Source organism: Bos grunniens, chromosome 20 (assembly GCF_055505025.1).
Source record: "Bos grunniens cultivar Pamir isolate PY7600 chromosome 20, Bosgru_T2T1.0, whole genome shotgun sequence".
Lineage (NCBI taxonomy): Eukaryota > Metazoa > Chordata > Mammalia > Artiodactyla > Bovidae > Bos > Bos grunniens.
The window spans coordinates 52,364,095-52,379,075 of NC_141184.1; the positions used below are offsets into that span (position 1 = coordinate 52,364,095).

The 14,981-nt window shown below is 38.7% G+C and overlaps 1 protein-coding gene across 12 annotated transcripts in view; it reads right to left on the reverse strand.

Moving 5' to 3' along the window:
* The window catches only part of PDE4D (phosphodiesterase 4D), a 1,650,639-nt gene that overhangs the window by 800,351 nt on the left and 835,307 nt on the right, over positions 1 to 14,981 (reverse strand). The window contains exon 1 of one of the 12 annotated variants that reach the window (XM_086361847.1): positions 10,229 to 14,171. The exons of the other annotated variants lie outside the window; for them this stretch is intronic. Within the exon in view, the coding sequence (XP_086217973.1) occupies positions 10,229 to 10,494 (266 nt within the window). The 5' untranslated portion in view covers positions 10,495 to 14,171. Of the gene's footprint in view, positions 1 to 10,228; positions 14,172 to 14,981 lie in introns of those variants that run through there. 12 annotated transcript variants of the gene reach the window in all.

Consider the following 14,981-nt stretch of genomic DNA (forward strand, 5'->3'; position numbering starts at 1 on the left):
TTAAACTGGGCAAGTGATACAGGAATGAGCACACCATTAATGACCCTGCTATTGTTACTTTAAGAGGGTTTTATTAAAGAAACCTGGTCCTATTCAGAGGCGAGCCTTCGCATTTGGCCTTGTGCGTCATCAGCCTCCAATTCATATATGTTTTAGTTATTACTACCAATAAATCACACACTGTTCTATTTGGCAACCACTCAATAGTAAGCCATAAAAAAAAAAAAAATCACCCTGCGAAGTAAAACAAATACTATAAACCTAAAGAAGGTAAACAAGCAGAAATGATAATCCAAATAACCTTATTAGTCAGAAAGTTGCGTTCTTTAAAAAGCTCAACAATACACACTCACCATTTATCTATATAAATGTGAAATCAGCTATATAAGAAAATGAAAAAAAGCCCTATGTACACTACTAATTAAAATATACAGTCACTTTATTTAATTATATTTAATTTAATCAGAGTGCTATCTCATAAGAATAATGGAAAGGAAATCAGTTGGTTTGAAAGAACTGCAAGGTAAAAATGGACACGAACTTTAGGCAAAATATTTACATTAAAATTACCTGTCTATGCTAAATCTCTTCAAAATTTTTTTTCTAGTATTCAATTTTACTTATTCTGAAGATCTACTTTGGAGAAGTGATGCTTTGTTTCCACCAGTTCAAATTTCTCCAAACTTCATACTAAAAAAACAAAACCAAACGAAAAACAACTATGCAGAGTGTTCTGGGTTTGTTTTTGTGTTTTTTTTTTTTTGCTTGTTTCAAATTTCTTCTCAAAATCTTGTCATTTCTTTTATAAGCCTAGGTCTTGTGTATAACTGAACTCCTATGACTTATAAGACATAAGAACTAGTCATAAGAGTTTAACAAGCAAGGTATTCAGTAATTTACCATGAATTATAAATATACTTACATGTTTTTCAGAATACAACAGGCATAAATTATTTCAAAGTATAAACTAAAAGTTACTGAAATTGAAAATTAGGGACAGTATCATCTACCAATTCATTCAGATATACTAAAGTCAGATCATATTAGTCCAGGTTGGTGTAAATCCAGAACACACACTCATACACACAGAGTTGTGGTAACAAAGTCCAAAATATGGTTAATCTTTCAGTTTGAAACTTCTTTCCACGATGGCAATCAAGCACAACATAACCAAGACTTCTAGACTGGAAAGCTACAGATCTCCCCAGGTGTTTGGCATACGAACAGCAGCAATTGAGAGAACAGCAATTAAAGAACAGATATTTACTAAATGCATATTATACGGGCGGCATAGCCCCTCACAGTGGATACAAGGATTGATTCATGTGAGGGTTCCTACTTTTCAGGAACTTATGTTCCCCTTACACAGTCAAAAGACACACGTGAAAAAGAAGACAGCATAAGACAGAAAGTGTTAAATAAATGGCAACACTGTGCTCTCAGAGCTCAAGATAGATCTCAACAAATGAAGTCAGGCCATTTGGCCCTGTACACATTTGCTCATGAAAACCCAAAGTTGAGCCATTAATCCCAACGTGTTCACTTTCACTTTCTTTCCTCTCATTAAACTTTGCATTTTATTTATGATGTACTGACCCAAAGAAAGCAATCTCAGAAATGCCCTTTTAAAGAAGACAGACAGACAGCATTTACTTCTGGTCCCACAGATATTTCCATTATGAAAGCAGATCTCCTGTTAAGTCCAAGAGGCCTTTCCAAAATGGGGGGATTGGGCAGGAAGGCTGGCAGATGACTAGAAGGAGAGTGTTTTGAGGTCAAACGAGCTGTGGTCCCCCTGTCCAGCCACCCGGTCAGTCACAGCCAGCCTGCCAGCTCTGGTTACTAGGCAGTTTGCTGCTCTGTTGCTTAGTGACTTGAGCCTGCAGACCATCATTTCCAGCTGGCTCTACTGGAACCTAACCGTAATAGATTTGACTTGATCTTTTTCTTTAGACTTCAAGTCTTTCGTGCCTTTTTCTCTGAATCACTGAAAATGAAATTATATTCTAATTGGTTTTGTCAGTCTTATTCTAAAACTACTCTGTATCAGAATGTTTTCTGCTGACCTTAAAACCTTCCTTCTTCAAGGACATATATTTCACCTACACACACATATATTTTTATGGGAAAAAAAAGATGGCTACATTCATATGAGCTACAGGTGTTAAACAAGTAAACTGAGATTCCACATTAAGAAAAGGCTGTTTCTCCCCTTCTGTTAACTAACCACCATTTCGTAAAGTCATTGAATATCCATTGTTACAGGTTCCATATATAAGCAGGGTAGAGAAATAAATAAATGAGAACATGATTCTTAACCCAAAGGAAGGTAATGCTGAAAGAACACAGGATGGAGAGTTAGGCAAACCTTAGTTCAAGTTTTAAGTCAGTTCATTTCAAGGCTGTCTAGCTGAATGATCTTGATTATGTACCAGTTTCCTTGGGACTCAGCATCTGCATATGTAGAATACAACTAATAATACTTAAATTCAAGCTTGTTTCTTTTGAAGGATTAATGTACATAAAGCATCTGACACACAGCAGGAGCTAAACCATTATTATATACGTGTGAAAGTTGCTCAGTCATGTCCAACTCTTTGAGACCCCATGGACTGTAGCCTGCCAGATTCCTCTGTCCATGGAATTCTCCAGGCCAGAATACTGGAGTGGGTAGCTGTTCCCTTCTCCAGGGGATCTTCCCTACCCAGGGATGGAATCCAGGTCTCCCAGCATTGCAGGCAGATTCTATACCATCTGAGCCACCAGGGTATTGTTAGAATAAGTCTCAGGTTATATAAAAAGGTGTGTTTTTATGAACCTAAGTTTTAATTCCAAAGTGAAATCAACCAATTCCTTCTGATATCGACTCAAGATCTCATTTTGAGAATAAGTACTTCATTTGAAATAGTTAGACAGCCTTTATGTCCTTAAAATTGAATATGAAATTATTTTCTTCTGCTTTGTATATATGGTAGAAGAGATCGGTGTGTTAAGATGGTACATCATTGAAGATGCAGTAAAATTTTAAATTCAATTTTTTATTACTATCCACAGATTTCCACATTTCTTACCCCAAATCATGGCTTCCAGATGGTGTTCTAGAATGAATACCATTCATCCTGAAGGCCCGGAAGCCTTTTTATGAGTCACATAATTATTAAACCACTCTATCCCCTGTTTTTACCCATGAGGTATACACCTCACTAACTTACAACAGCAAGTTGGAACTGGTTTTTAATTACTTATCTTAAATGTACTTAGTTATCACTTGGTAAATTTAATTAGCCAATTTTTACTTGTAAATATCAAATGGCTCTGTATCCATGTGACTTATGAATAGAGTCTACAATTTAAAAAGGTTGGTAATTAAGGTCTAATATCGAGTGGCCACAGAATTGGAACTACATGACTTCTACTATGTTAAACTCCTCATGGTTTAAAACATGTTTTGTTTTGTTTTGTTTTTTTTCCCCCCAGCAGCAAAACCATTTAAAAAATGAATAACTGTCACACTGGTGATAGTAAAGCTTCTTCCTGAAACTGCTACTTGAACAACAATTTTGGTAGTTTTCTGTTTAAGGAACAAAAAAATATACTGAAGCTCCAAAGCTCAATTAATTCAGTAATCTCACAAGAGCTTTTTATTTATAAAGATATTTATATAAAGAATAACTTTAAAAATTATTTTAATGAACTTTGAGACAAATTTTTTTTTAATTTTTTTCTCATTCAGCATTTCTACCAAGTTTATTAGAAAGACTGTTTTGCTTGGAAGTAATTTCACCACTAGTAGAATGACTTTGGCACACATACACTTAATATATTTTCTATTTCTTTAAGATAAATGTCAAAGGTCACAGGAAGTACATATGCGTAATAAATTGCAATGTTACTTCATTGTTTACTTCACTGTCTTTAGTTACTATTTGTCACATTTTTATTTTTAAATGCTCAGTTGCTCAGTCCTATCAGACTCTTTGCAACCCCATGGACTATATCCCCACAGGCTCCTCTGTCTATGGGATTTCCCAGCCAAGGATACTGGAGTGAGTTGCCATTTCATCCTCCAGGAATTTCTTAAATATTACAAAGCGATTAACAAGTTCTTTAAGATGAATGTCTTCCTGAGGTTTTCTGATTTTAGGAAAGGTTAATCAGATTTTCAAAAGTTATAGTCACTTTTAACTTGCAGTGCCCCAGGATTTCCAGGGACACAGCCAGTTACACCAGGGACACAGTTCAGCCAACTGGCCCCACCCACCCTGCTGGCATTACTTCCTGTTGTGCATCTCAGAAACTCTCCCCCAGGAAACTTCCTCCCCACCTCCTTGCATCACACTACCCAGAGCCCACCTCTGAGTTCCCAGCTCCACGGGCAGCACCAGCAATGCCCTTCTCTGGATATCACCACTATAAGTGATGGAGAAAAGATAACCTTAAAGTTAAGATGGGCAAACGACAGAGTTGGAACAAAGGAGAGAGTTCTCAAATAGAGTCTCTAAATAACAGCTTTGAAAAACTACTTGGGTGTGTGTGGGTGTTTGTGAATGGGGTTGTGTTTGTGTTGCACCTATAAACTCTCTAAATGGCTGGATTTCTTCTTTGTAGGTGATAAAGGGTTTCTGGCCCATTCTGTAACTTGAATAAAATTTATAGTGCATTTCTCTCTTAAACAACAACCAACCATTAAAAGCAACTATAGTTGCTGAAGAAATCATGACTCAAGAAAGCAAATTTTCACTTTTAAGCATGATCAATATTTTTTTTAAGGCATGAGCAATTTTATATCCAAAGCCAATGCCCAGTAAAGTTTATAATGAGCAAAAGTTATGGCAAAAAAAAAAAAAACTTATGTAGCTCCCTAAAACTCTTTTAAGATTTTCTAAAAGCCTCCTAAAAAAGGCCTTTCAAAAATCCACCTAAAGGAATTGTTTTGTTGTTTAAGGATATTGCTAAGTGCTTTTTCTACCTTTGGATACATTGTAATTAAACACACACACACACACACACACACACACACACACACACACACACACACCAGATATTTTAAAGACAAGACACGTATTACCTGGACAGTATCTTGCCTGAAGAAATACTATTGCCTACTACACACTCTAGAACACTTTCCTTCATTTGGTGTATAGAACCCAGGGTAAAGTGAGGAAAACACATGAAAAATACAAAGATTTTCCTGAAATAAACTTACACTGAAAGTTTTCTTCTCCAGAAATTTCAGTGATGTTTATGCTGACATAAGAGGGAATTCCCTACACAGATGAAAACAGAGCCTCATCTGTAATGACTAGACCACAAGGTACTAGATATTAAGTAAAAATGGAAAAAAAAAAAAGTGGTGAGAAGTATGAACACAAGAGGGTCCTAACCTGACACACGGCATCAGATGGAGCACCAGCACTCAATGAACATTAGCTAGGGATGTAATTGTTACTTAAAGCTTTGTCCCATCCATGAAAAACTGACAGGTTAACCATTTTAAAATGAGGTGGTTGTTATTTAGTCACTAAAGTGAAAGTGAAAGTTGCTCAGTCATGTCCAACTCTTTGTGACCCCAAGGACTATAAAGTCCATGGAATTCTCCAGGGCAGAATACTAGAATGGGCAGCCTTTCCCTTCTCCAGGGGATCTTCCCAATTCAGGGATGGAACCCAGGTCACACTGTGGGAGGATTCTTTACCAGCTGAGCCACTAGGGAAGCCCAAGAATACTGGAGTGGGTAGCCTATCCCTTCTCCAGGGGAATCTTCCTGATCCAGGAATTGAACCGGGGTCTCCTGCATTGCAAGATTCTTTACCAGCTGAGCTACCAAGGAAGTCCTTTGGTAACTAAGTCACATCCTGCTTTAAGATTCAGCCTGAGCAAGACTGGATTAATGGACACATAATAAAGGAAATATTAGCTTATAATGACCCTCATTAAGTGTCTGTCCCTATGCAAAATACTTTAATTTACACATAAATGTACTTAATAAAACCACAACACGAAGTGAATACTATTATAAATCCCAGGAAACTGGGTACCAGTGAAATAAGCCTATATTAAGTAACTTGTTCAAAATCACACAACTAGTAAATGGGAAGTCAAATTTTAATGTAAGTAATCTGACTTCTCAGATACTCTCTGTCCAAGGGTCACATGGCACATGGAGTATTGTGTCTTTTTCATAAACTACTTTTTAAATTGGTTATGAAAATCCAAATGAAGCCTGGTTAAGAACAACCAAGATCAACCTGATAAATACAGCATCAGTTCAGTCGCTCAGTCGTGTCCGACTCTTTGCGACCCCATGAATCGCAGCACCTCAGGCCTCCCTGTCCATCACCAACTCCCGGAGTTCACTCAAACCGACGTCCATCAAGTCAGTGATGCCAACCAGCCATCTCATCCTCTGCCGTCCCCTTCTCCTCCTGCCCTCAATCCCTCCCAGCATCAGAGTCTTTTCCAACGAGTCAACTCTTCACATGAGGCGGTCAAAGTACTGGAGTTTCAGCTTTAGCATCATTCCCTCCAAAGAAATCCCAGGGCTGATCTCCTTCAGAATGGACTGGTTGGATCTCCTTGCAGTCCAAGGGACTCTCAGGAGTCTTCTCCAACACCACAGTTCAAAAGCATCAATTCTTCGGTGCTCAGCCTTCTTCACAGTCCAACTCTCACATCCGTACAGGACCACTGGAAAAACCATACCCTTGACTAGACGGACCTTTGTTGGCACAGTAATGTCTCTGCTTTTAAATATGCTATCTAGGTTGGTCATAATTTTTCTTCCAAGGAGTAATAAACATGAAATAACTTAGGGTTTTTAGTTAAGAAAAGAGAAGAATTTTTAAAAAGCATGATAACACTGACTATGTTGATTAATGGGCTTATCAAGATGAATAGAGTAAGGTCCTGGCTCTCTGATGGGTTACTCCAAGCTTCTTGCCTTGGTCTAAGTTATGGAAGACACGAGAGACTGAAGCTGTGGGGTTTCCAAAGCAGATCCAGGAACCAAGAATGGCAGGGAAGGAGATTTCAGTTGTATATAAGCAAGGACTTCCCAGTCAATAGACTTGTCAAAACACAGAATTGCTCTGTATGATCCTCATCCAGGAGGTCTGCAGAAATGTTCATCACAGACGTTACTCTACAAACTCAACTATGGTACAGAGGGAGAACCAATAGCCATTAGCACATTGTGACTGACACGGGCTGGCCATTACCCACATCTGTTTTACCTTGTGGCTCAGCTGGTAAAGAATCCGCCTGCAGTGCAGGAGACCTGGGTGTGATCCCTGGGTTGGGAAGATCTCCCAGAGAAGAGAAAAGCTACCCACTCCAGTATTCTGGCCTGGAGAATTCTATGGACTGTATAGTCCACGGGGTCCCAAAGAGTCGGGACACGACTGAGCGACTTGCGCTTTTTTTTGGGGTAACAGGACTGAGATAGGTTTCCCAGCCTCCTTTGAAGTTAGATGTGGCCACAGAACTGACTTCTTTCTGGGGAATCCTGGGATAAGTAATGGGTGCAATTCTAGGCCTGCCTTATAAAAACTCACCAATGCCATCTTCTGTGATCTTCTCCTCTGATTCAGTGGAGCCCAGCAAACTTGGAAACCATGTGTTACCAATAGCGGAACCATAAGATAATAGGACCCAGGGTCCCTGAGCTACCCAGGTCAGGCTAGCTCCCCACAAGAAGCAGAAGCAAGAAATAAATATTTACTGTGTCAGTCCACTAAGATTTGGGGAGTATGTTGTAGAGCAAAGTGATTATCTTAATCAGATGCTTTCCAATGTGATTTTATATATATATATATATATATATATATACACTGTAGTATAAGTAATTTGAAACCAAGGAATAGCTCTTGTTCAACTTTGTAATCAGTAGGTACAAGATAAACACTTCGGATTCAGTAGGTAGTAAACATATGCATATTGAATGGAAGGGAGTACCAGGCATAGGAAACAACATTCTGAGGCAGGTGTGTAATTAAATGACTATCTAATTGAAGAGGAGAGGATTTGAGCATGGTGTTGGTAGTGGCAGCAGTTTAGATATCAATATGTATCTGTGTGTGTGTGTGTGTGTAATCAGCACAATTTGGAATATATTTTAAAAATTCTGGGTCACGCTTAGCCCAATAGTGAGAGCACAGATGGAATGATATTTGTCAAAAGACGCCCATGGGTATTATGAACATCTTGGGTCTTGTTGAACCAATAAGGAAAATGTGAAGTACTCTTTCCAACCGCCCTGCCGGATGCTTTTTCCATGAGGGATACTGTCTGCCCTCAAGTTACTGAGAACTGATATCACGATTTTTCTTTCTCATTTCCATTGCTCTTTCGACATCTCCTTCATCTGGTGGAGACACCACAACGAAGGATTGGCAGAAATTGTGCTCTTGGAGCTTCTCCAAACAGCATCAGAAAAGGAAGTGCCAGAAATTTCAAAAGAAAGCCTGTTTTCATGAGATTTCCTGCCTTCCTTACATCTCAACATGTCCAAATAGTTCCGATAACCTTCAGTTGAACTTGAGGTTGCTTCACTCCAACAGAAATGAAGTGTCTGCGTGGAGGCTTACCCATTCAGCAACAGGTACACTTTAGGAAGTGTATCTCAACCAAAAGGGACAGCACATGCCCAGATTCTGGCTCTGACCCTTTCTGAACGCCAGCCAGCTCTCCTGTTCAGGCACTTGATACTTCATCTCAAGCCATCCCTCTCCCTCAGAGCATCTCCCAGAGTTCACCTAAGCCTTTCAATCACTGCTTATCTCTGACAAATTTTTTTCACAAATATCTCCCTGAAAGAGAAGTCATCCTTCTTCATCATTTTTTTAAGATGGAAAAATTCAATGTTTGTCTTACCTCTTTTAGGAGCCTTATATCTAACTAAACTTAGAAACACCACTTAGTTAAAATCTTGGGGACAATAAGAACACTTCCCAGATCAAAGATCTAGCTATTTAAAATGACAATTCTAAGGTCAGACATTTCTTTGGGTGGGGAATGCCTTTTATTTCCTTTGTTGGCTGTTTTCATCTCTGACATGAATGCATGCCTGGGTAGGGTCATGTTGCTTAAGTTTAGATTTTGATTCTTTTCCTTTTATTGTTGCTTCTTTCCTAGAAGTCTTGATTCTGGATTTATTTGGAGGGGGGGTGATTCTGTTTTGTTTTATCCATTCCTAGTATACTTTTTCATGTTCTGTGAAAAAGCTGTATAAAAATCAGTTTCTATTTTTTTTCTATTCAGTCAGTCACTACTTTTTTTGTTATGCCTGTTTCCTTCATCATAATTAATATTCATTTTGCCAAAACATGGAGTAGTGTATAGAACTTACTACTGCCTAAAATTAACCAACTGTGTATCACAGATCCCTCTTTCTCTGATCATAGCCTAGAATTGCCTCTTCTCAGGCAGAAACACAATAAGCTCACGCAATGATTTATTTTAATATTTGTTTTATGACAGCATGAAAATACCAAGAATTGTCTAGACACCTAGCTGGCACCATACGCATGAAATAAAGTAACCTATTACAGCAGATAAAAACATGCATATAGCAAATAAAAATACTGACAAAACAGTCAAATAATTCATATGCAAAGAACAGAGCAATATTGCCAAGTACCAGCCTGAAACTTTTTGCACTGGCATTCCTAAACCCACGGAAAAGGCACGTTGAGATTACAAATATATTAAAGTCAGTAGCTAGGAGGGGTTTTACTGGGACACACTATTTTACACACCCACCCACACACACGCTCCATACACATCTCTGTTGAATCGGGGGGTCATGCAGGAAAGAGAACAAACTACGATTTTCTTCTCTCCTTTCTGGTCTTTTTCCCCCCTAGGCTGTTGCAGGATCTGGCAGGGCTACTAGCTTAGGAATCAAAGAAACGCCACCATGTCAGTATTGGAAAAAAACCTGCATTCTTATTTGACATCTGGAATCCAGTTTTCTTGTAGGAACTTGCAATAGGAATTGAACTTGGAGCACCACCCATGTCAAAGACTCCTATTACCAATCTCAAGGATTTCAGCCCTGACTTGGACATCTGTGGGATTTATACTAAGGTAGATTATTTCCGATAAATCATGGGTGAGGAGTGAAGACGGTCCTCCACTCTCCTTCCTTCCCCTAAAGTGAAAGGCAGGAGGCGCAAAAATCACCCAGGGGCACCTGGCCACCATGTCTGCTCATCCGAGCAAACCTTACCACGTATGTGCCACGGTGAACCGCCGCTGTTTGGGGATGTTGCTACTGAGAAGCATCCTGCGCAGGAGCCTGGGGGAATTTCTCGGCGAAATCACGGGTGAGAGCTTGGGAGACACCGATTTCCTTGAGGTCTTGGACTTCTCGTGCTGCAACAGGTTTTCCCGCAAGGATTTCACAAGATCCTCGTTCAGCCAGGGGTTTGGACAATGCGGATTATCCACTTCAGGGACTGTTAAAGTGTCCGGGCTTGTCGTCTGCTGAGCCATTTTCGCGGTCAACTTTGTACACTTGGCAGTGATCCAGGGCAACGTGGTTGCCTGGCCTCCTTCCAGTGACTGCTTCGCTCGGCTCCCGGGCAGAGGTCCGGGGAAGCAGGTCGGAATCAACCGCTGCTAGTTCATTCGGCCGCCTGCCTCAGTCTCTCGGCGGAGACGGGGCTGGGAGCAGGGGAGGCGAGTGCACTCCACGGCGGAAGCCTCGCGAACGTCACCCCTCCTCTGCCGATCCCCTGCCAAGGCTCACCGCCGAGCTCGCGGGGCAGAGGAACATGGAGGGAAGCCACGGCGAGCGAGGCTTTTGTCAGCGCTACGAAACAGCCTGCTAAACTATTGGAACTAATGCGCCGCAGCTGCTCCAGCGACTTCTGCTTATGTACAGAAAACGTCCGGGGCGGGGGGTGGGGGTGGGGGCGGTTAGGGCTTAACCATCAGATGCCTGCTGCCCGTTGTTTGGCCAGTCTTTTCATTTGCTTATTCCTGAATCCACAGGAAAGAAAAACTTTGAACTTGACCTTCCTCTCCCGCAAGGTCTATTTATCTCCCTTAGGTCCCCGTTCATAAAAGAAATTGCTAGTCCCTCGGTTTTTATAAGGGGGGAATAAACAAACAGGAGTTAGACAAGGAGAAATAGTTCCCTGTTTGCTCAGCTCCATCTGATGGTCCTTGGAAGACAAATCCCAAGAGGAGAAAATGGACTCTTTCTTTTCCTCTTTCTGTCTAGTTAGAAGCCAAACAAAAGGTTTCAAAATACTACATATGGAACCCATCACAGGTTGCGTCGTTTAGCCTAATGAAGGCCCTTTCAAAGCGTGGAACAACACAGTTATAGCCCCAAATGGTATTTGTTGTATCTTTGCATTTAAACTGATGACACTCCAGAGGAACAGACCGCTTTCATATGGGGATTTAAAAATGATTTTTAAAGTTTCAATCATTGCTTATGGTATAGACATTTTATTCAACTATAAAAGATAAATCTAGCTTTCTGGCTTTCCATAGTCATTTCCTCAGTTGTTTTTAATATAAGATTTTTATGTGTGATCAGAATAGCTTCTACAAACTCACTCAAAGTGGGTTTAAAATAGAAGAAATTATTTCTTGCCTACTTAGTTTGCTACTGAAAAGAAGAATTAAATATTACAATTCAAGTAATTAGGTAATAAAGCCTGTTAAATCTTATTATATGGCCACCAGAAGTACAAGCTTCAGATATGCATTTGGAAGGGAATTCAAACCTTTGATTATAGATGTCCCCAGCAGCCTAGTGATGCTACAGACAGTTCAAGATGGAAATCAAAGCACATTTCTCAGGATCTAATAATATTTTTTAAAACTTTAAAACAATAACTTAAGAAGGAGTTAGGAAATACATTCAGATAAAATGGAAAACAGAGTAGTCTGATCCAGTTATTTTTTGGTTTCTATAATTACTGTTAGGTGGATTCTAAAAGTTCCTCCTATTTCCTTCCTTGGGTGTTCCACATGAAGTTTTAATTCCTTGCATTTAAAATGTTACAGAAAAGGATACTCTGAGGATCTGACCATATAAGCCCAGGGCCACCATTTGGTGTACCTATAATAATTTAACAGTACACATGTACCTTGACTTCATCAGAAAATTTGGTATATGTAATGATTAAAATGATACCAAATTTCTGAAAAATGGGCTGAGGGCCTGACAATTACATTAGAAGTTGTACAAAACAGGAGTACCTGCTTACATTCAAAGAGATTGTAATTTAATGGAAAGGACTACACTATGCTCGGAAAAAGACACCAGAACATCTACAGAGTGAAATTATCAGGCGCAGAAAAATAACAGTGAGAATGGTGTGCATGAGTGAAGAGAGAATGCCGAGTGCAATACAGCTTGAAGGGAGGGAATCAACAATTAATGGAAAGGAAGTTAACACAAAAGACCACTCCAAATGAGGGATTAGAACATGAAAATACAATAAGGAATTAGTAAGCAAGTCTTGTTCAAGACTAAAAACAAATGAAGTTAGTAGATATAAAACCTATTCAAGCTTGTAGATATAAAAAGTTCAGATAACAGGATAAAGTGAAGGGGAAAAAAACCCCAATAAGTAGTAAACCAACATGACAAAAAGAAAAAAAAAAAATTGCCACTCTCTAAAGACTTGTTTCATTCAACACTGATGGGTATATTTGTACTAGGTACTCTATGGAGTGTCTAGGATATTACGATATTTAAAGGTAATCGATCAAGTGCAAAGCAGTTGACAGGACAAAGTGTAGCCCAGGTACCCAGAGGAGAGCCTGGAAACTGGAGATATTTAAAAGGCTGGCTTTAAGTAGACAAAAGTGTTGCTCAGTGGCCAAATAAAGGTATTGATAGGACTGAGAATGCTATGGGATCTATATTGGGACATTCATTGAGTTCAGAGGATTCTAGGTTCTAGGGTTTGCTTTCAGTGACCTTTCCTTAAGAGGAGTTAAATATTTACAAGCTATTCTTCTCATATTTGGCCTGTAATGTGGATGCTCAAAGACACTGGGCACTTTGTAGATAATCACAACTAAGCTAAAATAGAAGATATAAGACTATTCTATTAAAAAAAACTCATTGAGAATCATGGTTAAACATGGACTAAGATAGAACAGAGGCATTTGGCAAGTCTCCCATTACTTGGTGCATGTTAAAAGATTCCATTGTAGAAGAAGAGTTGGCTACCTCTATACAGGTGCCCATTTTCTGTCATTATTTGTTCAATTTCCTGACATCTACAATTACCTTCCTGAATGCCCCCCAATGATATATGGCATGCATGCTCCTTTTTGAAAATAGGATTAATTTTGTTTTGAGAATTATTTGCCACCTCCTTGAAATAGCTTGCAAGATCCTGCAGTGTTACAAAATCATGCTTGAAAATAACTGCCTTAGGAAGCACAAATTGTAAAGTTTTGATGATAACCAGGTGAAGGAGGTTTGGATAAATAGGCAATTCTCTTTATAATAATGCAGAAGGTCAGGGGAACTCTTCCAACAGGAGGACTACAGAGCTTGCTTTTTCCTTTTTTTTTTTTTCAAACAAAATCTTTTCAAAACTAGCTGCCAGAAACTTTTCTGAAAAACACAGTACTGTGACAACCAAATAAGGCCTTAGATTTTAACGAGTGGAAATTTGAAAGTGGGGCAAAATGTTTTGATAAAAGCACCCACGCCTAGAACAGCAGATAGCATCTCAACTTAATAAAAACTTTCCTAGATGCCTTTCTGTGGATTTTCAAAATCTGTTTTTTCAGGTTTTTGGAATCCTTGAAAGCATTTGTATAATTCATAATTCATAAGCAGCAACACAAATAAGAAATAAGATTTGTACAGGTTATGGGACAAAGACTTAAAAGTGTGCCCTTGCCTAGGTAAAAACAAACAAGGCTGGATTTCTCACAATTCAAAGGGAGCAATGGTGCAGCTAATTCAAAAGAATGGATAAATTAAAATGAGTTATACTCAACTACGGAATGCATTGTATATTTCTCCCAACCATGTTTTAGTTAAGTAAACAGTGCCTTAAAATGAGACTGCTTTTCATATTTTCATATTGTCTAGAGGATGTGGTCCATGGAAATTATCTGATAGTGGGAGAGATTATATTGTTTAACAGTTAAGAACATATATATGGAACTCAAAGCATGTTTTGAACCCCAGCTATGATATTTACTAGCTGTGTACTTCACTTGTCTATGGCTTAGTTTCTCATGTGTGAAACAGAATGAGAATAATAGCTATTGCGTAAGAATACTGCAAAGATTTGATGTGTTAATACCCATGATACAAAGTATATGAAGAGAGCTTGGTACAGAGTAAATACCCAGTCAATGAAACCTGCCACTCAGTGATACAAGGAACTTACAGATATTTACACTTAGTAGATAGCAAGTTTGTGCCAGGGTCTTTCGTTTGATTCTTGTAATAACTCTTAGGGTTTTATGTCATTAACATTATTTTACCAAAGAGAGCATAAGGAGGAAAAATAACTTACACAAAGTCATTAGTTCAACAATGCACAACAGAGTTTTGTCCATGAAGTGCCAGGGTCTCTTATTTTAATTCTATATCAAATCACCCCAAAAGGAAAGCAAATTCAGTATTTAAAATTGATGATGGAAAATAGAAATCTGAGTGCCCTGAGATCCTGGTTTAATTAACACTAAATTCTTTCCTTGGCCTTACTCAGGACATACACAGTGACAACCTGTAAAACATGCCAAGTCATGAAATTCTTACAAAGGCATGTTATTCAAGTGAGGGCAGATCGAGGTGGAATTCCTCAGTGTTTTTTCATCTATGTGCCTATGTACCTTCGATATTAAGGTGTTTTCATTTGAATTTCAAATGAAATGGTAGTTTTCTACTTTACAAAATAATACATTCTAAAATCATTTTATATTTTTATTTTAATATATATTAACATATATAACTAAATTATATAAATATATATTTTATATTT